Source organism: Hippocampus bargibanti, linkage group LG10 (assembly GCF_051943395.1).
Source record: "Hippocampus bargibanti isolate YZ-2025 linkage group LG10, ASM5194339v1, whole genome shotgun sequence".
Classification (NCBI taxonomy): domain Eukaryota; kingdom Metazoa; phylum Chordata; class Actinopteri; order Syngnathiformes; family Syngnathidae; genus Hippocampus; species Hippocampus bargibanti.
In genome coordinates this window covers 3,480,001-3,505,452 of record NC_142743.1, presented here as the reverse complement: position 1 = coordinate 3,505,452, position 25,452 = coordinate 3,480,001, and the positions used below count along the sequence as shown (strand labels likewise).

The 25,452-nt window shown below is 45.9% G+C and overlaps 1 protein-coding gene across 1 annotated transcript in view; it reads right to left on the bottom strand.

Moving 5' to 3' along the window:
- Window positions 1-1,151: 1,151 nt before the first annotated feature.
- usp34 (ubiquitin specific peptidase 34) overlaps window positions 1,152-25,452 on the bottom strand; it is a 65,151-nt gene continuing 40,850 nt past the window's right edge. The window contains 37 exon segments of the mRNA XM_089007138.1: window positions 1,152-1,950; window positions 2,067-2,199; window positions 2,263-2,403; window positions 2,460-2,600; window positions 2,670-2,749; window positions 2,834-2,957; window positions 3,032-3,156; window positions 3,223-3,327; window positions 5,986-6,093; window positions 6,172-6,298; window positions 7,343-7,421; window positions 7,507-7,664; window positions 7,732-8,061; window positions 10,362-10,666; window positions 10,741-10,888; window positions 13,054-13,158; window positions 13,227-13,271; window positions 13,356-13,509; window positions 14,224-14,375; window positions 14,449-14,523; window positions 15,367-15,535; window positions 15,608-15,693; window positions 15,756-15,836; window positions 15,933-15,998; window positions 17,582-17,629; window positions 17,704-17,779; window positions 17,875-17,939; window positions 18,016-18,111; window positions 18,184-18,237; window positions 18,710-18,924; window positions 19,008-19,180; window positions 21,296-21,390; window positions 21,473-21,550; window positions 21,629-21,685; window positions 21,806-21,930; window positions 21,933-21,951; window positions 25,423-25,452. The exon segment at window positions 25,423-25,452 is cut by the window's right edge and continues 36 nt beyond it. Coding sequence (XP_088863264.1) covers window positions 1,550-1,950; window positions 2,067-2,199; window positions 2,263-2,403; window positions 2,460-2,600; window positions 2,670-2,749; window positions 2,834-2,957; window positions 3,032-3,156; window positions 3,223-3,327; window positions 5,986-6,093; window positions 6,172-6,298; window positions 7,343-7,421; window positions 7,507-7,664; window positions 7,732-8,061; window positions 10,362-10,666; window positions 10,741-10,888; window positions 13,054-13,158; window positions 13,227-13,271; window positions 13,356-13,509; window positions 14,224-14,375; window positions 14,449-14,523; window positions 15,367-15,535; window positions 15,608-15,693; window positions 15,756-15,836; window positions 15,933-15,998; window positions 17,582-17,629; window positions 17,704-17,779; window positions 17,875-17,939; window positions 18,016-18,111; window positions 18,184-18,237; window positions 18,710-18,924; window positions 19,008-19,180; window positions 21,296-21,390; window positions 21,473-21,550; window positions 21,629-21,685; window positions 21,806-21,930; window positions 21,933-21,951; window positions 25,423-25,452 — 4,569 coding nt within the window. The 3' untranslated portion in view covers window positions 1,152-1,549.

Here is a 25,452-nt window from a genome sequence, read left to right as displayed (position 1 = left end):
GAGCTTGGACGCCATTTTCTGCCTCTTTTTGGGTGATACATTTCCCCCCAATGTTGCCTCAAAATGGCACGGAATAAATTCTTTAATCGATTGCAAACATGTATGCTTTCCTCTTCAGAACTATTTGAATCATATTCATCACTGGATGTGTAACAAGAAAGCATATTCTCCGTTGTTTTGATTCTCCAGCAATGCAAGACAGTTTGGCGTGATGTCACGAACTGGGGGCGGGACTTTCTGAAAATGCCCAATTCGTAGCTCAATTTTTTGCAGATTTTACACACTTTAAGTCATTTTTATTGGTGTTTTGCATTTGACTAAAAATATCATACTGTGTGTTTTGGGTATTTTAGATGCTATAAAACGTTTTTCTGATGTCAGTTAGGAAACAAAAAAGTGATGTCGGTTGTCCTTTAAATTTACGACCAAAAATATACAATACAGTATATCATTTTAAAAATGTGACTTTATTTATATTCCAGTGTGTGTGTGTCTTCTCCCACGAATTTTGACCAATCACGTGCGACTTTAACCGAATGGATTGCAGAATCGGCTCATATAAGTGGCTCCCTATGAAGAGCCAGTCGTTCACTTCAAAGCGACAGCTCTAAGAGCCGGTTCTTTTGGCTCGGCTCACCTAAAAGAGTGCTCGGCTCCCAAATGGCTCCTTGATTTGTGCGGTTTATTTTAATGCTAAAAACAATGTCGAATTATCTATAAAAGTAATTACTAATGTAAAAAATATACAATATATCTTTTTTCACCAAGAGCGTACTCGTCACGAGAGAAGGTCCTAGTCACGAGTAATGGGAAATTCCGGCTCTTTAGAGAGAGCCGATTCATTTGGCTTGGCTCACTAAAAAAGAGCCAGCCGGTTCTTTCGGCTCTCAAATCGCTTCTCAGGTTTTCTTTTAATTTTGCTGGTTAAATTAATTTACAACCAAAAATATACAATACAGTATATCATTTTTTAAATGTATGTGACTTTATTTATATTCCTGTGTGTGTGTTTATGCGTGTCTTCTACCACGGATTTTGACCAATCACGTGCAACTTTAACCAGAATCGGCTCACAAAAGCGGCTTCCTATTAAGAGCCATTTGTTCACTGCAAAGAGACGGCTCGTTGGCGAACGACACACCACTACAAGATAGAGAGGTTAATATTTATTTCGATCTATATATACGGATATATATATAAAGATATTTATTGATCTCTCTCAGTATATATATTTATAGTTTTCATTTACACCTCAAGGACTTATCCGGCGCTTCTTTTCATGTCCAAGTAAAATTTGCGTTGTCACTCGTCAAGGCAAGTACGCCGTCGCCGTGACGACACAAGTATAAAAAGCGGCACAGGGACGATCGAGGAGTAAAAACGCAATCAAATTAAATTACGGCAAATAAAAATCCTCTTTTTTTTCTATAAAACAACAAAAGCACTTTGCCCTTTGAAGAAAAAAAAAAAAAAAAAGTGCGGCTCCAAGGCAACAAAGCGGAGGTGAGGGGGCGGGGCCGAGGCCGATGACCTACAGCGACCATCGATGTCAGGAAGAGGGCGGGGCTTTCATCGTCAGTTTGGTCACCGCGGCGACGGCGGCTTCCAGCGTTCTGCACAACGCATCCAGCGCGTCCTCCGGCGGCTCGTCTTCGGCCGGGTGGGCGGCGTCTTCCGGGAGGGGCGTGGCTTCGGGCTCCTCCCGCTCAGGTTGCAGGGGGGAGGCCGCCAGGGGTGGCGACGGGGGGTCATGCTCGCTGCCCGGGTCGATGAGAGACGACGAGTCCCGCGTCTCCGTGTCGGAGGTGACGGGCGGGGTCGGCGCCTCCCGACGCTCGGCCTTGGGCGGCGACGCCGGGCAAGGGGGCGGGGCGCAAGACGTCCCCGCCGCCGCCTCGTCGTCTTCGCTGCTAAGGCGCCGCCGCTTGGCAGGGGCGGGGCCACCCTCCTCTGATCCCGCAAGCACAGGGGACAAAGTCAGTCGGGAGCGCGGCGCCATTTCGGCGAGTTGCGCTAACATCAAAGGAGAGAGAAAAAAAAGATGGCCGCCGCCAAAGAGCGCCTACCCTCGTCTCGGCGGCGGCGGCGCTGCGCGCACAGGCGACATCGAGCCATCAGCTCGCGGAGGGCAGGGCCCAAGGCGGGGTCGAGGTTGGGCGGCGACTGCGCCGACAGGAGCAGCGTCAAAGCTCGAAGGTCCTGGAAGGACAACGCAACGGATGTGGGTGACGCGGGGGTGGGCGCGGGTGGCGGCGTACGTACCGCGTTGAGCGCGGCGGCGACGTCGCTGAGCCGCGGCCAATCGGCCGCCAGCTCGGGCCGTAGGGCGCCGTGCTGGCTCAGCACGCTGGCCACCAACGCGCCTGCCAGGCTGGTGCAGCTGGCGCCCGATAACACCTGCACCTGAAGGCAACACAACCGTCAACACGCATCGCAAGCGGCGGCGGCGTCCGGCCTACCTTATGCAGGAAGCACGTGAGGAAGGCGTAAGCGGCGTTGTTGTTGAGGAAGCTGCGCTCATCCATCAGGATGCACTTGATGTACTCGCCGAAAGTCGGGTCGTCGCACAGCAGCTTCACGCACGTCTTGGACAGCAGCGACTGAAAACGGGCACGCGCGGCACGTTGTGGGCGGGGCCAGGGGATTCGAGCGCGGCGGCTTTGGCGCACCTGCGACTGGCAAAGTTCCGTCCACAGTTTGGGGAAGAGGGCCAGGTGCAAAGGGAGTCCTTCGTAGGCCATCAGCACACCTGGCGGGACAGAGTCAAGGTGAGTCCGGGGAGCTCCCCCCCACCACCTAAGTCCCGCCCCCCCCCCCGACGGCGATGGCGCACTCAGTTTGACCAACGTGTCGCTGAACTTGTCGCAGTTGACGGCCACGCGACACACCAGGTGGATGAACTGCTGGTATGACAGGAAGTAGTCCAGCAGCATGCGGTCGTAGCCTTCGTCCTTGCCCTGACACGCCCACGAAAGACGCGTTAGCCGGCAAAAAAAAAACAAACAAACCCCGCCCCCTCGCCGGCATTGACCTTTGCACTCTCCACCATGGAAGGCAGCAGGCACATGTTGAGTTCGGGTCTCGGGGGGCGCACGTTGCTCTTGGCCCCCAGCAGCTTCAGGTTCTCTCGGCGGGGCAGGTACGGCCCCAGGGACACTACGGGCGCAAGGACATGCAAGCGGGGCGGTCGCTAGGGAGGGGTCGCGGAGGGGTCGCACTCACTTGGAATGTTGCCGTGGTGATACGTGAAGTGGTTGTGCTGCAGGAAGGGCACCAGCGTGTGCAGGAAGTCATGCGGGCTGAGCAGCAGAAGCTCCTTCAGCACGTCTGCGGGAAGGGGGGGGGGGCATGGATCAAAGAGCCATTTGGGAGCTGAAAGAGCCGGCTCTTTTTAGTGAGCCAAACCAAACAAACCGGCTCACTAAAAAGAGCCGGAATTTCCAATCACTCGTGACGAGGACGCTCTCGGGCAAACTACGGCCCGCGGGCCACATACGGCCCGTTAGGCTTTTTAATCCGGCCCGCCGAACTTGTCCAAATTATAGTAAAAACAGTGTCATGACAAAAAGTTAGCGGACAACAGGGTAGACAACTCTGAATAGTTGCCTGTCCCATTTTCACAATTTGAAACACAATAAGACGACTAATCACATTAAAAAAACAACATTATCACAAAGTATAACGTGTTTTTGATTAAGGCTGTACCGACCACAAATGCTACCTTGCTTAATTTACGGTAAATGTCAATGGCTGAAGATTTTGCTCCAGTTGTCGTTTGTCGTTATGGTGCACAATGCAATATTCGCATTGCCTTCTACGAGCCACTAAGCGCCTTTCATAACTCTCAAGTACACTTTACAGTCACGGTTTAATGTAAATGTACGTTTTGTAGCGTCACATATGTTGTTAGCTTCTTTTGAATCTTTCTTCTAGTCTTAGGTTCTGTGCATCTATTTTGGAAAATGATATGCAAATGCACGACCTTATAACGCTTGCGAAAGTCCGGAAGAAAGAAGCAGGCTTCTGATTGGCTGCCGTGCCGAGTATGCAAATTTCAACTGCAGGTAGTCTATGTTTGTGTGCTCGGCGACGGTACACGTGTACTGTTTACGCGTGAAGGCGAGGGCGTCCGTGGCGAGTTTGTAGAGGGCGCGGTCAGGACGATCCATCCATGATTTTTCAAAGTTTCACACAAGTAGATATTATTGAGCTTGAGTATTTTGTTGTGTAATATTATGTTTTGAATGTTGAAAGTGATTCTTTTTTCAATAAATGTTGATTTCTTTAACTTTGCACCTTTGATTGAAACTAAAAACATGCAATCGTGATAAATCACAGTGCGTATGTTATTTTAATCTATTTCCATTTCCTCCTCCAAGTATCTGCGAAATAGTCTATAAATGCCATATCTTGCATATTCCTTGAGACAAATTTATTAACTTATCAAGGATATTTTTCACATTTGAAAGACAGTTAATAAATTGGGTTGTAGTGTTCTTACTGTGCTATGAGGTTTGTACACACTACATTTAAAGGACAACCGGCACCATTTTTTTTGTTTCCCACTGACATCAGAAAAACGTTTTATAGCATCTAAAATACCCAAAACAGGCAGGCTGATATTTTTAGTTCAATGAAAAACACCAATAAAAAATGACTTCAAAATGAATCCGGAAATGGTCAGTTTCAGAAGGTCCCGCCCCCTTGTTCGTGACGTCACGTCAAGATGTCTTGCCTTGCTCGAGAATCAAAACAATGGCTTCAGATTCGGAGAAGATGCTTTCTTGTTACTCATCCAGTTATGAATAGGATTCAAATAGTTCTGAAGAGGAAAGCATAAATGTTTGCAATTGATTCAAGGAGTCCTCCCATATCAATTCGAGCCGTCAATGACAGCAATGTAGCACCCAGAAAATGCAGAAGATGGCGACAAAGCTCCATTGGAAATGGGCTGATTTGTCAGCTGGGAATTTCAAGAAGCCATTAGTGAGTCAAACCAAACGAATCAGCTCACTAAAAAGAGCCGCAATTTCCCATCACTCGTGACTAGAATCTTCTGTCGTGACAAGTACGTGACAAGTACAAGCAGTAAAAAATATATTGTATATTTTTTACATTAGTAATTAGTTTGATAATTTGACATTATTTTTGGCATTAAATTAATTTAAACCCCAAAAATCAAGGAGCCATTTGGGAGCCAAAAATGAGCCAAAGCAAAACAATCGGCTCACTAAAAAGAGTCGCAATTTCCCATCACTCGTGACTAGGACCTTCTGTCGTGGCAAGTACGTGAACAAGTACGTGACAAGTACAAGCAGTAAAAAATATATTGTATATTTTTTACATTAGTAATTAGTTTGATAATTTGACATTATTTTTGGCATTAAATTAATTTAAACCCCAAAAATCAAGGAGCCATTTGGGAGCCAAAAATGAGCCAAAGCAAAACAATCGGCTCACTAAAAAGAGTCGCAATTTCCCATCACTCGTGACTAGGACCTTCTGTCGTGGCAAGTACGTGAACAAGTACGTGACAAGTACAAGCAGTAAAAAATATATTGTATATTTTTTACATTAGTAATTAGTTTGATAATTTGACATTATTTTTGGCATTAAATTAATTTAAACCCCAAAAATCAAGGAGCCATTTGGGAGCCAAAAATGAGCCAAAGCAAAACAATCGGCTCACTAAAAAGAGCCGGAATTTCCCATCACTCGTGACGAGTACGCTCTCGAGGTAGATAATTTGACATTAATTTTGGCATTAAATTAATTTAAACCCCAAAAATCAAGGAGCCATTTGGGAGCCAAAAATGAGCCAAAGCAAAACAATCGGCTCACTAAAAAGCGCCGGAATTTCCCATCACTCGTGACAAGTACGCTCTCGAGGTAGATAATTTGACATTAATTTTGGCATGGGGGGGGGGGGCAGCTTTTAATTAATAAACACCCCCGGGCTGGGTGGTCCGAGGGCGGGGTGCTTACCCAGGCAAGCGTTGCGCAACTCGGGCGGGCTGTACGAGTTGAGCAGCGTAAGGAGCTTGTGGGCAAAGTCGATCCTTTCCTGCCACTGGATCAGAGCCTGCTTCACATCTGCTGACGCGACCCCCAGCCCCAAAAAGTGCGGGTTCAACATCTGAAGCGAGCCTGGCACGCCCCCCCATGGCTGACCTTTGCGCTGCAGGTATGGCCTGGTGGCCTTAAGCACCGACAGGAAGATGGAGAGCAGCTCCACCAGGTCGCCGGTGACGTGGCAGGCGGTGGCCTCGTGGTACATCATGTGCAGGGTGCCAAACGACTGTTTGGAAATAATAAGAATAATACATTTTATTTGGACACTTCATTAAGGACACTTTACAGTTACAGACAAGAATAGATACTATAATAAATAGCACGTTGCAGTGCCAGACGTAGAATAAAAAAAAATAAAAATAGGGTTTGGAGGTCATGGTCGTAAGTACGGGTGGTCGTAAGTCGAGCTGGTCGTAAGTCGGATGTTACCTGTGTACGTGTTATGTAATATAATTTAAAACAAATATTTTTTTCTGCAAGACCTCTCTTCAACCCTTTTTTGTTTGTTTTTACATTACTACACGACGTCACTTTACATACGACACTACGTCACTTTACAGTCAGAAATTACATGTATTGTCTGTTGTCAATTGTATGTCTTTTTTCGCCACATTATAAGAGCTTTGCACGCTGGGTCCGAGAGGACATTAATTTCATCTGTGCTGTATGTCATGCATATTAGCATAATTGACAATAAAGCTAACTTTGACTTTTGACTTTGACTAGCTATCCAGCTATCTATTAGCTAGCTAGCAAGCTTTCTATCTATTTGAGTTATTCCGGGTTGAGTGAACGCAGCTACCGAGCTAGCTATTTAGCTGGCTACCTACCTAGCTATCGATTTGCTACTTAACTAGCTTGCTGGCTACCTATCTATTAGCTCTCTAACTAGCTAGCTATCTATTAGTTATCTATTAGCTAGCTAGCTAACTATCTATTTGAGTTATTCCGAGTTGAGTGAATGGTGGCTTATGTTGCTATCTATCTATTTGCTATCTATTAGTTATCTATTAGCTAACTAGCTAACTTTCTATCTATTTGAGTTATTCAGGGTTGAGTGAATGATGGCGCATGTGGCTGCCGCTGCTCACCCACAGAGAAAAACTTATCCTCTGACTGTAAAGTGACCTTGAGAGTTTTGAAAGGCGCTAAGAAATGAAATGTATTCTTATGATTATAAAATACAATTATAAAAAGGGGAAAGGGGGGCAAACAGATAGGTGATGGCGTCACCCCCCCCCCCCCCACCCCACAGCCCACCCTCTCTTACCTCCGTCATGAGGACCAGCCCTCGGTTGAACACCACCAGCAGTCTGTCCTCATCGTTCTCCAGCAGCACCCGGAAGGCACTGAAACGGGGGGAGGGAATCTAACTGTTGTAATTGGCTTGAGACGTGTGTGTGTGTGTGTGGGGGGGGGGGGGGGGGGGCTGACCTGATGAGGGTGGTCCAGCACGAGCGTCCGTCCAGACATCTCAGGTAACATCCGATGGTGGTCTTCTTGAACTGCTTGACGTCCTCCAGCTCGTCGTCGCGCATGTCGGCTCGCCGCGCCACAAACAGCTGCATCAGGTTGAAGAGCTCCTCCACCGCCTGGGGGAGGAAGGGGGTGAGATGAGCCTGGGAGGAGGGGCGGGATACGGCGGCAAGGCCAGCGTACCCGTGGATACTGGCTGGCATGCGGCGTCAGGTTCTTGAAGGCCCACTGGATGTTCTGGTGTGAGGCCAGCTGCCGGGTGAAGGCGGGCGACTGGTCGCAGCACAGGCGCAGGATGCCGTAGTAGGCGGGTAGCATGCCGCGGTTGAACAGCACCACCTCCTGGTCGTCGTGGTCGGCCAGGATGTAGTTGAAGGCGATGTTCTTGGTCACCGCCGGGTTCTGCACCACCAGGCGCACGTTCTCGCCGCACTCCACACACACGTTGTACCAGAACGACAGCAGCGCCTGCTTGTTGTGGTTGGTGGCGATGGCCGGCTCAGACAGTTTGGGCTGACGCAAAAAAAATAAAGAAAAACGGGCGTTAGCGACGGCGCTACGCTTTTTTTCGGGGGGGCGGAGGAGTATTCCAGGCTACGCGTGCGCCAGCTGGCAAGCTCTTGGCGTTTTACCCCCCGTGGCCACATGACGCCATGGCGGCACTGAGCTGGACTAAAGACGTGAGGTCGTGATGTGTCATTCGCGAAAGAACCGGCTAGCGAACAGATAGCTATTAGCTAGCGAACAGATATCTAATAAATACAGTAGCTAGGTAAATAGCTAGATAGCCAGCTAATAGATTTTCAAGACATCTTGAATGAGGTAAACTGAAGACGCATAGCTGATGGTTTGCCTGCATCTGCTCAATTAATAATAATAATAATAATAATACATTTCATTTCTAAGCGCCTTTCAAAAATCCCAAGGTTACTTTACAGTCACAGGATCAGTTTTTCTGTGGGTGAGAAGCGGCAGCCAGCGAGCAGCGGCAGCCACACGTCGCCAGTGTTCACTCAACCCGGAAGTAACTCAAATAGATAGAAAGCCAGCTATGTAGCCAGTAGACAGCTAATAGCTATCTATAGCTACCCAGCCAGCTAGATAGCTCTATAGCTAGTCGCTAGCCAGCTAGATAGCCAGCCAGGGAGCTAGATAGCTATTTGCTAGCTATCGAGTGACTAGGACCTTCTCTCGTGACGTGTATGCTCTCGGGAAAAATTATTTTATATTCGTAATTTGTTTTACAGATAATTTGACATTATATGTGGCATTAAATTAATTTAAAGGACAACCAACGTCACTTTTTTGTTTTTTAACTGACATCAGAAAAACGTTTTAGCATCTAAAATACCAAAATGATATTTTTAGTCAAATGCAAAATACCAATAAAATGACTTAAAGTGTCCAAAATCTGCATAAAAAATTGAGCTGCGTATTGGGCATTTTCAGAAAGTCCCGCCCCCAGTTCGTGACGTCTTGCTTTGCTAGTGAATCAAAACAATGGCTTCAGATTCAGAGAATAAGCTTTCTTGTTACACCTCCAGTTATGAATATGATTCAAATAGTTCTGAAGAGGAAAGCATACATGTTTGCAATCGATTAAAGAATTTATTTGTGCCATTTTGAGGCAACATTGGGGGAAACCTCTCACACAAAAAAGAGGCACAAAATGGCGACCTCCTGTGGCCACCTCTGTTTCCAGGCTGATAAATTGCTTAGATGGCGCTTGGACGCCCTCTTCTGGCGGCTTTTGGGTGCAACACGAGGTCCCCAGACCAAACAAGTACAGCAAAATACATTGACGTGATGGAAGGACCGCTACAATGCGTCTTTTTTACGGTCATGGGGCGGTCCTTTAGTGACGTCACGTACAGACTCGTCACCAACTCAAAAACAAGACTTCCTGAATATTCAGCACAAGTCTTAAAAACGTAAAATATAGCTATATGCGGTGGAATCTTAGTAAAATACGCTCAGTAGAAGTCATTTGAAGCCATTTTACAAATTATGGACACAACTTGTCCGGAGACGTCGGTTGTCCTTTAAACCTAAAAAAAAATCAGGGAGCCATTTGGGAGCTAAAAGAGCTGGCTCTTTTCAGTGAGCCAAACCAAACGAATCGACTCACTAAAAAGAGCCGGAATTTCCCATCACTGGTGACTCGGACCTTCTTTTGTGATGAGTAAGCTCCCTCTGGAAAAATTCTTTTACCTTTTTTTTACAAATTTTTTTACCTTAATAATTTGATTTATAGATAATATGACATTATTTTTTGCATTAAATTAATTTAAACCTCAAAAACCAAGGAGCCATTGGGGAGCAAAATGAGCAGGATCTTTTTAGTGAGTTGAGCCAAACGAATCGGCTCTCTCAAAAGAAGTGCAATTTTCCATCACTCGTGACTAGGACCTTCTCTCGTGACGAGTACGCTCTCGGGGAAAAAAGATATATTGTTTTTTTTTTTTTACATTAGTAGTTAATTTTATAGATAATTTGACATTATTTCTGGGGTCTAAATTAATTTAATGTCAAAAAAAGGAGGTATTTGGCAGCCGAGAGATTTGGGAAGGCATTTGGGAGCTTTTTAGTGAGCCAAGAAAAAAAGAATCGGGTCTCTAAATAGAGCCGGAATTTCCCATCACGAGTGACTATGATCTTCTCTCGTGACAAGTACGCTCTCGAGGTAAAAATTATTTTATATTAGTAATTTGTTTTACAGATAGGAAAAAAGGTGAACGACAACAAATGCCATTTGATATTCGGGGCGTGGATTCTTTCTGTTCTTGAAAAAGCCCCCCCCCCCCTCGGACTACCTGGAAGAGGTTCCACAGGTCCATGAAGTAGAGGGAGAACATGAGCTTCTCGGTCTTGGAGACCAGGCAGTAGGTCATGAAGCTGAAGTACTGGACCAGCTTGGTGGTGCCGTGCACGCCGGCGTCCACGTAGAGCTTGGCCCGGCCCAGCAGGCCCAGCAGCAGGTTGTACACCTGGTGCAGCACCGCTGTAGTGTCGGGGGGCAGCGGCAGCTCGCGGGTGGGCAGGTGCAGCGAGCGCGTGGAGCGGAACATCTGGCGGAAGGAGCTGCTGGGGATCAGTGATACGAGTAGGTAGGCCGCCGCTGAGGAGGAGACAAACGAAGAGTCAAACAGGGGGGCGGCAGCGGCGGCGAGCTTTCGACCCGTCGGCACGTACACGTGCGCACGCGGGGGTAATTGTGGGCCAGCAGAAAGCGCTCCACCCAGTTCTCCATGTTCTGCAGAACCCAGCTGTGGGCCAGCTTGTTGCGAGGCGTCTGCCCCGCCAGCCAGTCCAAACACTGCGACGGGTTGTACTCCATCACCTGAGCCGCCCGGGTGAGGAGGGGGGGGGGGCAAAAGGGGGACGAAGCGTCAGCTGCCGGCCAAAATGGATAATAATACATTTCATTTTTACGCGTCTTTCAAAACTCTCAGTCACTTAACATTCTAGCTAGCGAGCTATATAGGTGGCTAGCTATCTATTGGCTATCTATTAGCTATCCACTAGCAGGCTAGCTAGCTGTCTGTGTATTTTCGTGACATTCAGTGGATTAGTTAACTAACGATCTAGCTAGCTATATAGGTGGCTAGCTATCTGTTGGCTATCTATTAGCTATCTACTACTAGCTGGCTAGCTAGCTTTCTATCTGTGTATTTTAGTGACATTCAGTGGATTAGTTAACTAACGATCTAGCTAGCTATATAGGTGGCTAGCTATCTGTTGGCTATCTATTAGCTATCTACTACTAGCTGGCTAGCTAGCTTTCTATCTGTGTATTTTAGTGACATTCAGTGGATTAGTTAACTAACGATCTAGCTAGCTATATAGGTGGCTAGCTATCTGTTGGCTATCTATTAGCTATCTACTACTAGCTGGCTAGCTAGCTTTCTATCTGTGTATTTTAGTGACATTCAGTGTATGAGCTAACTAATGAAGGATTATTTCAAATTATCAAAGTAAAAAAAAGTCAGTCATCTTTATTGTCAAATATGATAATAATAATAATAATAATAATAATATTAATAATAATAATAATAATAATAATTTGTCTAGTTAGGCCTCTGCCATGGTATTTTGCTTTTCTCAATGATAAGTCATGACAATAATGTCATGATGTGCGTCTTAAATAATGTCATAATTTGCGTCTTCAACAATGTCATGATGTGCATCTTCAATAATGTCATGATGTGTGTCTTTCGCCATATTTACTTGGACTGTATAACCTGATACGCAGAGTGAACCAAGTTCATTCTTGGGGCCATCTGTTAACCTTGATGCAGTGCATACTGGAGACTCTTTGGAGACAGACTGATAAAAGCTAGGAATTGTTTTGAAAGAATGCCGCCTCGGTGTCACGCCCGCCCTTCTGATGAAATAAATGTGTTGTGTGTCCATGATGTGGACACACTCGTGATCATGCGGCCGTGTGTGTTCGGAATATTCTGCAAATAAACCCTTCGAAGGTACTGTTCATCGACTCCAGCTTTTATTTGGATTACCAAAATACTCATCATCCAATATTAACGAACACGTGATGAGAGAAGGCCACTCTCGTCCAACACTAACTATCTAGCTAGCTAGCTATATGGCTATCTAGGTGGCTAGCTATCTATGAGCTATCTACTAGCTGTCTAGCTAGATTTCTACTTAGTTCCAGGTTAGGTGAACGCTGGCGCGTGTGGCTGTCGCTGCTCACCCACAGAAAAACTTATCCTGTATCTGTAAAGTGACCTTGAGTTTTGAAAGCCACTTATAAATGAAATGTATTATTATTATTATTATTATTATTATTATTATTAACAGTCACTGTTAGATGTTTTTCTGCGGGTGAGCAGCGTCAGCCACAGGCGCCAGCGTTCACTCAACACGAAAGTAACTCATATAGATAGAAAGCTAGATAGCTAGCTAATACATAGCTAATATATAGATAAAAGATAGCTGGCCAGATAGTTAGCTAGATAACCAGGCAGCTAATGGATAGCTAGCTAGATAGCTAGCGAGATAGCTAGCTAATACATAATAATAATAATCCATTTCATGTATAAGCACCTTTCAAAACTCTCAAGGTCACTTTACAGTCACAGGATCAGTTTTTCTTCGGGTGAGCAGCGGCAGCCACACGCGCCAGCATTCACTCAACCCAGAAGTAACTCAGATAGAAAGCTAGCTAGCTAATAGATAGCCAGCTAGATAGCTAGCCAGCTAGCTAACTAGCTAGATAGCGATATAGCTAATAGATAGCCAGCTACATAGCTAGCCAGATAGCTAATAGATAGCAAATGGATAGCAAATAGATAGGTAGCTCATAGATAGCTGGCCAGATAGCCAAACAGCTAATGGATCGCTGGCTAGATAGTTAGTGAGATAGCCACCCAGTTAGCCAGATAGCTCATAGATAGCAAATAGCTAGCTCGGTCGCATATGACCAAAATTGATAACGGCGGTTGAAGGCAAGAGAAAAACGATTTGGAATGGGGGGGTTTTTACCTCCCAGATCCTCTGCAGGATGTAGGTGGCAAAGGAGGGCATCCCTGGGGGGCCGCCCACAAACTCCATCAGCATGGTGAGCAGCTTGAAGAAGGGACTGGCGGCCTAAGGTGGCAAAAGGTCGCAAAGGTCACCACCTTCCCGCTCGCTCAAAACTAGCTTAAATCACCCACCTCGGGGGTCAGCTTGGCGATGGAGGCGAACAGCATGGACACGATCTACAAACGCACAGGCAGGGGGGGGGGGGGGGGGAATCATACATTCAAAAAGAAACGAGGAGTCGGCGGGGTTAAAGGTCGTACGTGCTCGGCAAGGCGGTTGTTGTAGCGACTGAGGCTGAAGATGAGATTGCACGTCTGGCGGATGTTGATCCCATCGCGGATGTGCTGGAAGAGGAAGGGGAAACCTTTGCCGCTGGTCAGCGCCGCCATGTCGCTCTGGGACAGCGTCAGGTGTCTGCCCGCGCGCACACAAAAACAAACAAAATGGCTGCCATGACCACAATAATAATAACAATACATTTGATAGCTAGCAAATAGCTAGACAGCTAATAGCTAGCTAGATAGATAGCTAATATGTTACCTGACTCAAATAGCGAGGGAGCTAGCTATATCGCTAATAGATAGCAAGCTAGATAGATAGATACCTGAGAGCTAGCTAGCTAGCTAATATGTTTCCTGACTCAAATAGCTAGCTAGATAGCTATCTAGCTAGCTAGCTAGCTAATGTTTCCTGACTTGACTTGAAGATTGCATCGTTAAGTTAATAATAATAATCCATTTGATTTCTAAGCACCTTTCGAAACTTTCAAGGTCACTTTACAGACTCGGTGACCTAGCTAGCAAGCTATATAGCAAATACACAGCTAGATAGCATGCGAGCCAGATATATAGCCAAGTAGCCAACTAATAAATAGCAAATAGCTAGATAGCTTTTAGTCCTTTTCATCCAAACATCAAGTAGACTCAGTGACCTAGCTAGCTAGAAAGCTAGCCAGCTACATAGCTAAGAAATATACAGATAGATAGCTTGCCAGCCAGCTGGAAAGCTATCTAGCTTTTAGTCCTTTTCATCCAAATGTCAAGTAGGCTCGGTGACCTAGCTAGCTCCAAAGCTAGCTAGCTATATAGCCTCCAAAGTGCCCGCCAACAAGGTTTTTGGTTGACGCACCGCTCCGAGCGCGACTGCTCCACCAGCAGCGCGATGAGGGCGATCATCTTCTCCAGGGCGGCTGGGCGATACTTCTCCTCGGCCAGGGACAGGATGTCCTCCTCCTCGTCCTCCTCCTCGCCCTCCTCCTCCGACAGGACCTCCACTTGCGGCTGTACGAGCACAAACCAAACGTTCAGCTCCGGCAAAAGGTGAGCGTGGTGGTGGTGGTGGCGGTCAACTGACGTTGTCGGCTCCTTTGGTCCCCATGTAGAAGTGGACCATGATGGAGATGGCTTGCAGGGACAGCAGGAACTGACTCTGAAAAAAAAACCACAACAACCGCCGCGACCTTTCACAGCTGCAATCAAGACCACAATCTTTGTTTTTGTTTTTTTTGGGGGGTTAAATAAGGGTGCAGTCGGGCACGGGTGTCAAAGCCAGGGCCCGGGGGCCAAATCTTGCCCGCCACATCATTTTATTTGGCCCGCCAAAGGATATCCAGTTTGTGCAATTCCATGCTCATCTTTCGAGCTAGCTAGCTAGCTAACAGGCTAGATAGCACATGAGATAGCTAGTGAGCTAGCTAGCCATCGAGCTAGGTAGTGAGATAGCCATCGAGCTACCTAGCTCTCTTTCTATTCAGCTAACTGGCTAACCCCTTACATTACAGCTGTCATAGCCAGGCCGCGGGAGCCAAATCTGGCCCTCCACCTCATTTTATTTGGCCGGGCAGAGCAAATCTAACTTGTGAAATTCCATGGTCATCTTTCGAGCTAGCTAGCTAGCTCTCTTTTTATTTAGCTAGCTGGCTAATCCCTTACTTTACAGGTGTCCAAGTCAGGGCCCGGGGTCCAAATCTGGGCCTCCAACTCATTTTATTTGGCCCGCCAAAGCAAATGCAACTCGTGCAATTCCATGCGCATCTTTCAAGCTAGCTAGCTAGCTTTCTTTCTAGTCCACTAGCTGGCTAATCCCTTACATCACAGGTGTCAAAGTCGAGGCCTGGGGGCCAAATCTGGCCCTCCACATCATTTTATTCGGCGCGAATGTCAAGTGCCACGCCACTGGCTGGAGTCCCAAGCAAAATATCAACCACGCTAACAGCAGTTGTGGTCAATCCAAGACCTAAAATCCAAGTCCAAGATGGCAGCCGCCACTCACCTCCTCCTCGCCCATCTTGGCGAACTCGTAGAGGAAAGCAAAGTACTCGGTGAGGTGTTTGCTGTGCGGCTTGACGCCGTGCTCCATGATGGACAGCAGCGTCTTGATGAAACGAGTCACGCACGAGCGGCCGCCGACGTCCTCCGCCGAGCCGTCCATGTCGTCGGATCTGCAGGGGACGTCAGGGGCGGTCAGTCACGAACCAGCGACAACCCCCACGGGGCGATAAAAAGTAACGCACCCGTCCTCCATGCCCGGCTGCAAGTAAAGGTGGGCGTGGACCGGACGCAGCCTTTGGATGACGTGGATGCACAACCTCTGGAACATCTGCGCGACAAGAATGAGGTGTTCTGGGCGTCATCCAAAACCACATACCAGATCCAAGTTACCTGTCGGACGATCTGATTGGGACACTTGATGAGGATCTGCATGGGCCACCAGTTGTCGTCCGCCATCCGGTCCAAAAACCACTGGGGGGGCGGGGCATCCCCATCATCATCATCATCATCATCATCATCATCCTCATCCTCCTTTGCAACATGTAGCGATCACGCGCGAGCGCTCACCTCACAAGCCGCTTGGCTGTTGTTGAACTGCTTGGTGAGGAGTTCAATCCACTGCAGCATGGTGGGCTGATGACGCAACGCAACACACAGCGGATAAGTCAGACAGCTAATAGCTAGCTAGCTCGCAAATATGTTTGCTGACTCAAAAAGCTAGCTAACTAGCTATATAGCTAATAGATAACAAGCTAGATATATTGCTAATAGATAGCTAGCCAGCTAATCGATAGCTAGCTGGATAGATAGCTCATATGTTTCCTGACTCAAATAGCTAGGTAGGTAGCTATATAGCTAATAGATAGCAAGCTAGATAGATAGGGAAGTAATAGTTAGCTAGCTAGCTAATATGTTTCCTGACTCAAATAGCTAGGTAGCTAGCTATATAGCTAATAGATAACAAGCTTATATAGGTAATAGAGAGCAAGCTAGATAGCTAATATGTTTCCTGACTCAAATAGCTAGGTAGCTAGCTATATAGCTAATGTATATAGCAAGCTAGATAGATGACTAACAGATAGCTAGCAATATAGATCGCTAATAGCTAGCTAGCTAATATGTTTCCTGACTCAAATAGCTAGGTAGCTAGCTATTTAGCTAATAGATAGCAAGCTACATAGCTAGAGAGCTAATATGTTTCCTGACTCAAATAGCTAGGTAACTAGCTATATAGGTAATAGATAGCAAGCTAGATAGCTAATATATTTCCTGACTCAAATAGCTAGGTAGCTAGCTATTTAGCTAATGAATAGCAAGCTAGATAGATGACTAACAGATAGCTAGCAAGCTAGAAAACTAATGTTTCCTGACTCCAATAGCTAGGTATCTAGCTAAATAGCTAATAGATAGCAAGCTAGATAAGGTTGAGTGAACGCTGGCGCATGTGGCTGCTGCTGCTCACCGACAGAATAACTTTATCCTGTGACCGTAAAGTGACCGTGAGTTTTGAAAGGCGCTTAGAAATGAAATGTATGATGATGATGATGATTATTATTATTATTATTTGAGCAGATGTCGGCAATCCATCAGCTATGCGTCTTCAGTTGACCTCATTCAAGATGTCTTGAAAATCTATTAGTTGTCTATTTTGTTATCTAGCTGGCTATTTAACTCGCTACTGTATTTATTAGCTATCTGTTCGCTGGCTAATAGCTACCTGTTCGCTGACTAATAATAATAATACATTTCATTTCTAACCGCCTTTCAATACTCTCAAGGCCACTTTACTGTCACAGGATATTTTTTATTCGAGTGAGCAGCGGCAGCCACATCAACCTGGAAGTTCTTTCATTATTAGAATGAATAAACAAACCTATAACTACCTGTTCGCTGGCTACTAGCCACCTGTTCGCTGGCTAATAGTCATCTGTTCGCTGGCTAATAGGCATATGTTCGCTGGCTAATAGGCATATGTTCGCTAGCTAATAGCTATGTGTTTGCTATCTAGCTAGCTTGCTATCTATTTGAGTTACTTCCGGGTTGAGTGAACGCTGGCGCGTGTGGCTACCGCTGCTCACCCACAGAAAAACTTTATTTATAGTTTTGAAAGGCGCTTATAAGTGAAATGTATTTTTATAATTATTATTGTATGATCTGTGTCGAGCGGGACCACCAGATGCCGTTAGATTTTTCAAGTGCGGCAGGTGTTCAATGACCTTTTCCTTGGAATGAATGAAAGTCTCCAGGACAAATGAGGTACTGAGCTGGGAAAAGAAAAGCAAAAAGAGGTCAGTGGCGAGCGAGTTGAGAAGAAACATGGTGCCGGCGGAGGCGTTACCTTTGCCGTCATGAGGGAGATGGCTTTGGGGTCGGGCAGCGTCCCGGGGATGCTGCTGCACAAGTGCCACATGAAGCTGCGGCGTGACAACAACGACCAAAAAAAAAAAAAAGTCATGGTTACAAAGCGCACCTCGACACACACGACGGCCATCTTGCCGTCGACACTGACCCAAAGTAGGTGTGCTCAAAGATGTTCTTGTCCTGGAGGAACTGCATGTTGTCGTGCCAGATCCACTTTGGAGACAAAGATGAGAAATCAATAAAAAAGCCCAAAGTCCAAATGCACTTCAGAGTCGGGAGAGAAGCGCACCTCAAGCAGGTCTGGAGAAACGTCAAAGGAGAACTCCTTGGCATTGTCCTCCTGAAGCTCTGCGCGCTTGTAGAACAACATGTAGGCGCTGTGCGTCTGACACAAAACGCAAAACACACACGTCACGTCATCATCACTTTTACGGGAACACGGAAAGTCGCGCCTCACCTTCTCGAAGGAGAAGTCCATGAACTTGTCAGTGACCGAGTCGTACGTTTTGGTCTGCAGGACAAAAATGAATGAAGAAATTCCAGAAAAGACACACCGTACGATAACACGCAGGGGCTGGTGGCCAAATGGCCACAGCCAAGATGGCGCCCATGCAGGAGTCACGTGGGTAAATTGGCACATCCAAGATGGCACCCAAGTGGGAGTCACACAGGCGTCTTGGCCGGATTGACAAATCCCAGATGGGGCCCGAGGTAGCGCCCACGCGGGGGTCGCAGGCGACTTGGCCATACGGCCACATCCAAGATGGCGCGCACGCGGGAGTCGCACGGACATCCTGGCCATATTGCCACATTCAAGATGACGGCCGATGGCAGCACCCGCGCAGGAGCCGCACGGACGGCTTGGCCGTATTGACACATTCAAGATGGCGCTCAAGGCAGCGCCCACACGGGTGTCGCACAGACGGCTTGGCCATATGGCCACATCTAATATGGCGGCCGAGTCAGCGCGCGCGGTCTCTTACCGTCATCTCTCCGCCGAAGCACTCGGATGCCAGCTGCGCCGAGTCAAAGGGCTTCACCTCGGCGTCGTTGAACAAGTACCACTTGTTGTTCTTGTACGCGTGAGGGTTGACGATGTCGCGGATGAAGCTGTAGTAATGGCCGCCGTCCGCCGTGCCCGTGTGCACCGTCACGCCAATCAGGTCGTACTCGGAGCTCTCGGGGGGCTTGGATTCACCTTGTTGGACACGCACGGCGTCAAAGACATTAACACACGCGCACACGCAGCCCCTCACCCCCGTCCCCCCAATTCAACCTCACCCTCTTTGCACTCCCCCTTGGCCATGAGGAAGTTTTCGGTGTAGGGCGTCATGTCGAGGCGTAGCGGGAAGGAGAAGTGGGTGTTGACTTTCTCCTTCATCATGGTGACCATGTTGAAGGTGTAGCGCATGGTGTTGAAGCTCAGGATTCCCGGAAGCTTCTTGAAACACGCCCTGGAACGCACAATTTCTCAACTCTCTCCACTATAGATGCCCCCTGGAGCCCTTTGCAATATTGCAACTACAGTAAAACACCATTTTCTACTTAATAAGGCTTCAAACTACACAAAATACCTCAGCTCATGAACCTAATTGGTTGCCAGAAGGAGTGTGTAAGACAAAACGTTTGTCTTCCAAACATTTATTTCCCATAAAAAAACATTGAAAATGAGAATAATGCGTTCCCAGGTCCCCATAAAACATCATTTCAGACTAAATAAGCCTTAAAACTACACAAAAAACAGTGATACCTCAGTTTACAAACTTAATTGGTTCCAAGAAAGTATGTTTAAGGCAAAGAGTTTGGTTTCCAAACATTTATTTCCCATAAGACACCATTCAAATTAGAATAATCTGTTCCCTGTTCCCCATAACACATAATTTTCTTCTAAATAAACCTTAAAACTACCCAAAATATACCCCATTTTGTGTATAAATGTGATATTGGATTGTAATTGTAAGAAATAAACTGTACTATATAATAAAGTGGTTTTATTGACCTTTGTCGATGTACTGTATTTTCCGCACTATAAGGCGCAACTAAAAGCCTTCAATTTTTTCAAAAGCTGACCATGCGCCTTATAATCCGGTGCGCCGTATATATGGATCAATATTGAGCCGCAACAGGTCTCGTCACTCCGGTAGGCAGCCGAGATTCCATTTCCTGCTGTAGAAGGAGTGCGCGGTGCATGCTGGGATATATACAACGACATCAACAGAGCATTCAAAGCTAGACTGCTAAGTGCGTGGGAGCGGTGGGTGCATAAGTCCACCAAGATGGGGAGACAGCGCCGGACAACATACGCCACTATCTGCCAGTGGATCGTAAATGTCTGTGCTGATAGGAAGGCAGGAATTGTCACTCAACTGCTAACAACAGCGACACTGACTCCATGAATGACGACTTGGATGAGACGGATGCCGCATTCGTCCAGCTGTTCAATTCCGACACGGAAGAAAAATAATTATTTTAAGGGATTCGAACTTGAGGAATGAACTGATAAAGTGAGCTTTACGTGTTTCCTTTGTGTGTTTACAGTTCAACAAGGTTGGTTATATTGCGAATATGGACTTTAACGCGTGAACAACAGCTATTATGCTATTGCTTTAGAGTTATTATTGTTATAGCTTTGCACTATTAAGAGTGTTAGAATATTGTGATTGCACTTACGCTTAATTTACCGTAACAGAATCAGAATGTTTTTTACGTGTTTACTGAATGGAGGAAACGTTGCCCTCCACTACTAGCACTATCTTGCTGTTGTTAAAAGATAAACTGTGTCACGAAAATACGAATACTTTAACTCAGAGAAAATAATAAAACAGTTGTTTATTCATTTTGGGAGTGAATGGAGGTGTTAGAAAGCTGATTTGTAATCTATTAATAAAGTTTGACTCACCTCACTGACTGTTTTGTTGACATTCCGTTTAGCGTCTCGTACCCGATGCATAACACAACTCCAGCCTCTACTATAGCGCCTTATAATTCGGTGTGCCGTAAATATAGAAAAAGTTGTAAAATACGTCATTCATTGAAGGTGCGCCTTATAGTGCGGAAAATACGGTAGTTGCGATAATACCCTCACTCAAACTGTCCTCTGCGAGTTGTTTTTGTTCATCCAAATCAACAGAAGTTTTTCAACCTCTTCTATTGCCTGCGACCGTTGCTTAGACAACACGGAAACACCCATAGCCACACATAGCAATGGTCGACTTAGCGTACTGGTACCGGGACGCTAAGTCACACAAACGCACACCTCGTTGGTGTTTTTTGATGATCTTCTTCTTCTGCTCCACCGTCATTTTCTTTGGTGTCCTCTTGGGCTTATAACACTAGACTGTGGAGGGGTCTTTTTCGCTCCCATAATAGCAAAAGTACTACACTCGATAACAAACCACGCCTGCACTCAAAAAAAACTGCCAGCCCCTGTGGCGCTGTGTGGTTTGGTTCGTCCGCCGAAAACTAGTTCGTATGCCAAGACTATATTCTCGCGAATTTAACGTTCGTTAGCTAAAGCGTTCGTGAGCCGAGGCATCACTATACTTTGCCGAAGACAAGAGCGTCCTGACCTTTTCTCGGCGCGGACCTTCTTGCCGCAGTGCGAGCACGTGTACATGTTGTCGCCCTCCAATGTGTCCTTGATGGTCACCTCGTCCAGAGACTCCTGAGTGAGTACGCAAAAAAATGGCCGCCGTGAGCGAGGGGCGTGGCTCGATGGGCGCTGGCGGCGGGGAGGGGGCGCTCACATAGATGTTCTTCATGTCGGCCACTTGGCACCTGACCGTGTAGAACTCCTCAGCCGTCTGGCTCACGTGGTCGCAGTCCTGCGGGAGCGCCGAAACATTTTGAGGGTTGGTGAAAAGAATGTTTTTCCGGGTCGCCGCCGTCGTGGTCGCACTCACCAGAGAAACGACGTTGTTGGTGATGACGCCTCCAAACAGAGTCTTCACCGTGTTCTTCTGTGGAACACAAAAGAAAACCGCTGGAGCAAAAGACCACGACGGAAAACGAGAGCGGCGAATCGGTGAAAAAGAGGCTGGGTGACGGGAGTTGGAGGTTGGGGAATGGGTATGCGCTACCAGCTCGTGCGACATCTCCTCGATCTTGGTGATCAGGTCGGTGAAGAACTCCGTCATGTCCTTCTGCTCTCCGGTGTTGAGCGGCTGCTTGTCCATGGTGTACGTCTTGCAGAAGGGCCGCGGTTGTACGCTTTCCTCTCGCTGTCCTGCGCGCGCCATGCACCGCCGTGACATTTCATGAAAAAATTAAAAATAATAAAAAAAAAAAAAACACAAAAATACATTGATTGATTAGTTGAATTGCGGCTTACTGCGAGAGTCTAAACCAGGCATGGGCAACCTATGACCATATATGGCCCTTTTCATGATTGCATCTGGCTCGCCGATTAAACTAAATACAGTGGGACGTTGGCTTACGAACTTAATTGGTTCCCAGACAGAGTGTGTAAGACGAAAAGTGTGTTTCCCAAAAATTAATTTCCAATAGGAAACCATTAAAATGAGAATAATCCGTTCCCAGGTCCCCATAAAACAATTTTCTACTTTCTAATTTTCTAAGCCTTAAAACTACACACAATATACCTTATTTTATGTATAATAAATGTGCTATAGTATTATGACTAAATAAATAAACTGTACTATACAATAAAGTCATTTTATTTACGTTTGTGATGGTCGTTAATGGCTTGGTGGAATGGAGTGTCGGGTTTCCTCAGCATTAAACACTTGATGAGGAACATAGGCTTCTTTCACCATCTTGATCGGTGCTTTCTCTGTGATAATTGTATCTAGTTCTTCATCAATTGTGATCTGTTTAGCTGGGTTGATAGCTTTTTGCATCAAGTGTACAGATGACTTGTGCAGGTTTTTTGTGGAGCCTGATTGATGGGATATTTTAACCTTGCAGTCTCCACTCTGCCTTTGAACTATCAAAGTTCAAACGAGTCCAAATTTCACTGTTTTCTATCCATTTTCTCACTATTTCACTTTTTTTGTTTCAAGCTCTGTCATCTCCCTTTTGTGTGTGTGTTTTCTCACTCTCTCTCTGTCTGCCTGTCTCTTTAATGTTTAATTCCCCCCACCCCCACTGCTGGGTTCTTGACCAATCACGTGGCTTTAACCGAAGACTAGGGGCAGGGAATAGAGGACAAAAACAGTGGCCACCATTTTCTTGTTAGGAGACGGGCTCATTCGCGAATGACACATCACTCATTGTGGCAGCTCCGTGTGTATCCGGAAAAATAGTTCGTATGCCAAGGTAAAATTTTCATAAATTAACATTTGTAAACTGAAAAGTTTGTAAGCCACGGGGTTCGTAAACCGAGGTTTCACTGTACTGTATATATTCTCGCTTTTTCGTTGTTCATTTCCTGTTTGGGCGGCAGTTGGCGGAAAGCTCAATTTTTATTGGATAATACTGACCTAGCAGTTGGCTAAAAGCACAAAGTTGATTGGATGATATTGACCTAGCGCAGACATGGGCAAAATATGGCCCACATACCGCTTTTTAATCCGGCCCGCTGAACTTGTCCAAATTATAGTAAAAACAGTGTCTGAAAGTCATGACAAAAAGTTGCCTGCCTAACAGGGCAGAACACTCTGAAAAGTTGCCTGCCCAACAGGGGAGACAACTCCGAAGTTGTCTACGCGGCCATAAAGCTGCCATCCCCATTTTTCACAATTTGAAACAATAAGACGAGTAATCGCAAAAAAACAAAACAAAGTTTCACACAACTTTCACACAAGTAGATACAGTAAAGTCTCGTTATATCGATATCGGATATATCGATAGTCCCTGTTATATCGATACTATTTCTATGCACGCGCTATTTTGGAAAATGATTTGCAAATGAAATATACATGCAAACAGGGTCGGATATATCAACGCAATAGTACCCTGTTATATCGTATACGTGTTGTTTCGGACTCCCGAGTTTGAATATCGATATCCACGAGACTTTACTGTATTATTGAGCTTGAGTATTTTGTTGTGTAATACAGTAAAGTCTCGTTATATCGATATTCAAGGGAGTCCGAAAAAATATCGATATAACCGGGACTATCGATATATCCGACCCTGTTTGCATGTAATTTTCTCCGTGCGTGCATAGAAATAGTATCGATATAACCGGGACTATCGATATATCCGATATCGATATAACGAGACTTTACTGTATTATGTTTTGAATGTTGAAAGTGATTCCTTTTTTCAATAAATGTTGATTTCTTTAACTTTGCACCTTCGATTGAAACTAAAAACATGCAATTGTGATAAATCACAGTGCGTATGTTATTTTAATCTATTTCCATTTCCTTCTCCCAGCATCTCCGAAACAGTATGTAAATGCCATATCTTGCATATTCCCTGTGACAAATGTATTAACTGATAAGGGCTATATTTCACATTTGAAAGGCAGTTAATAAATTGGGTTGTAGTGTTCATACTGTGCTATGAGGTTTGCACACACTACATTTCATGCTTTAGTATTCCCAACAACATCGGCGGGGAAGAAGGTGGGAAGGTTGACCAAACACTCCCTGAAATGCCCCCTCTGCCAAATTTTAGAACCCACTGTGGCCCGCGAGTCAAAAGGTTTGCCCACCCCTGACCTAGCGGTTGGCTAAAAGCGCAATTTTGATTGCATGATACTGAGCTAACGGTTGGCTAAACGCGCAATTTTGATTGGATGATACTGAGCTAGCGGTTGGCCAAAAGCACAATTTTAATTGGATTATACTGACCTAGCGGTTGGCTAAAAGCACAATTTTGATTGGATGATACTGACCTAGCAGTTGGCTAAAAGCGCAATTGTGATTGGAGGATACTGAGCTAGCAGTTAGCTAAAAGCGCAATTTTGATTGGATGATACTGAGCTAGCGGTTGGCTAAAAGCGCAATTTTGATTGGATGACGCGGACCTAGCGGTTGGCTAAAAGTGCAATTTTGATTGGATGATACAGACCTAAGGTGGCCATTGATGTCGAAACTGGCAAACGCCCCCTTTTGAATAAGACCGACAAGTTAAAAAAAAAAAAAAGAGAAGTATGGTAGACTTCAGGTTGAATGGACTGAAGGATTCGCCTTTGTGGAGAGAGAAAAGTTCTGCCGTGATTCTAATATGCTACAAAACAATATCGACAATGAAACAGTCGAATATCAGCGGCATTTTGACAAGCCCCACGCTGCGTTAGCATTAGCATCAACATACTTCTGTGATAGAAAGCAGAAAGCAGGTGTGGAAGCTAATGAGCCGTGTGCACGCTAGCTAGCAGTAACTTCGCGGACATGGCAAGTTGACTTTCATTCTGATCGTTTTGCTGGATTTTTTTAAGGAAAACAATTCACATTAATGGGGAGTATTATCACAAAAATTATTTTCAATAATACATTCTGACATTTTCCGATAGATTGACTCTCTTCCAAATCAATCCGTCAATCAACCCGACTCCCCGCTCATTCGCTCATTGACTGCGAGACTGTGTCGAAAAATGTGTCCGCTCCAGTGCCAGGGTTTTGGTCATTTTCACCCTCCGCACCCTGCCCACCACCTTTTCCAACCCAAACCAATTTGGGAATAGCAGTGAATGAGTTAAACGCCGAACAAAGTCAAACAGAAGGGACTTAAGTGCGGAAGTCTTTGTTAAATGAGGAAAAACTCAAGTCCTTGCCAGCCTCACCATCAGGTAGGTGAACATCTTCTGCAGCTC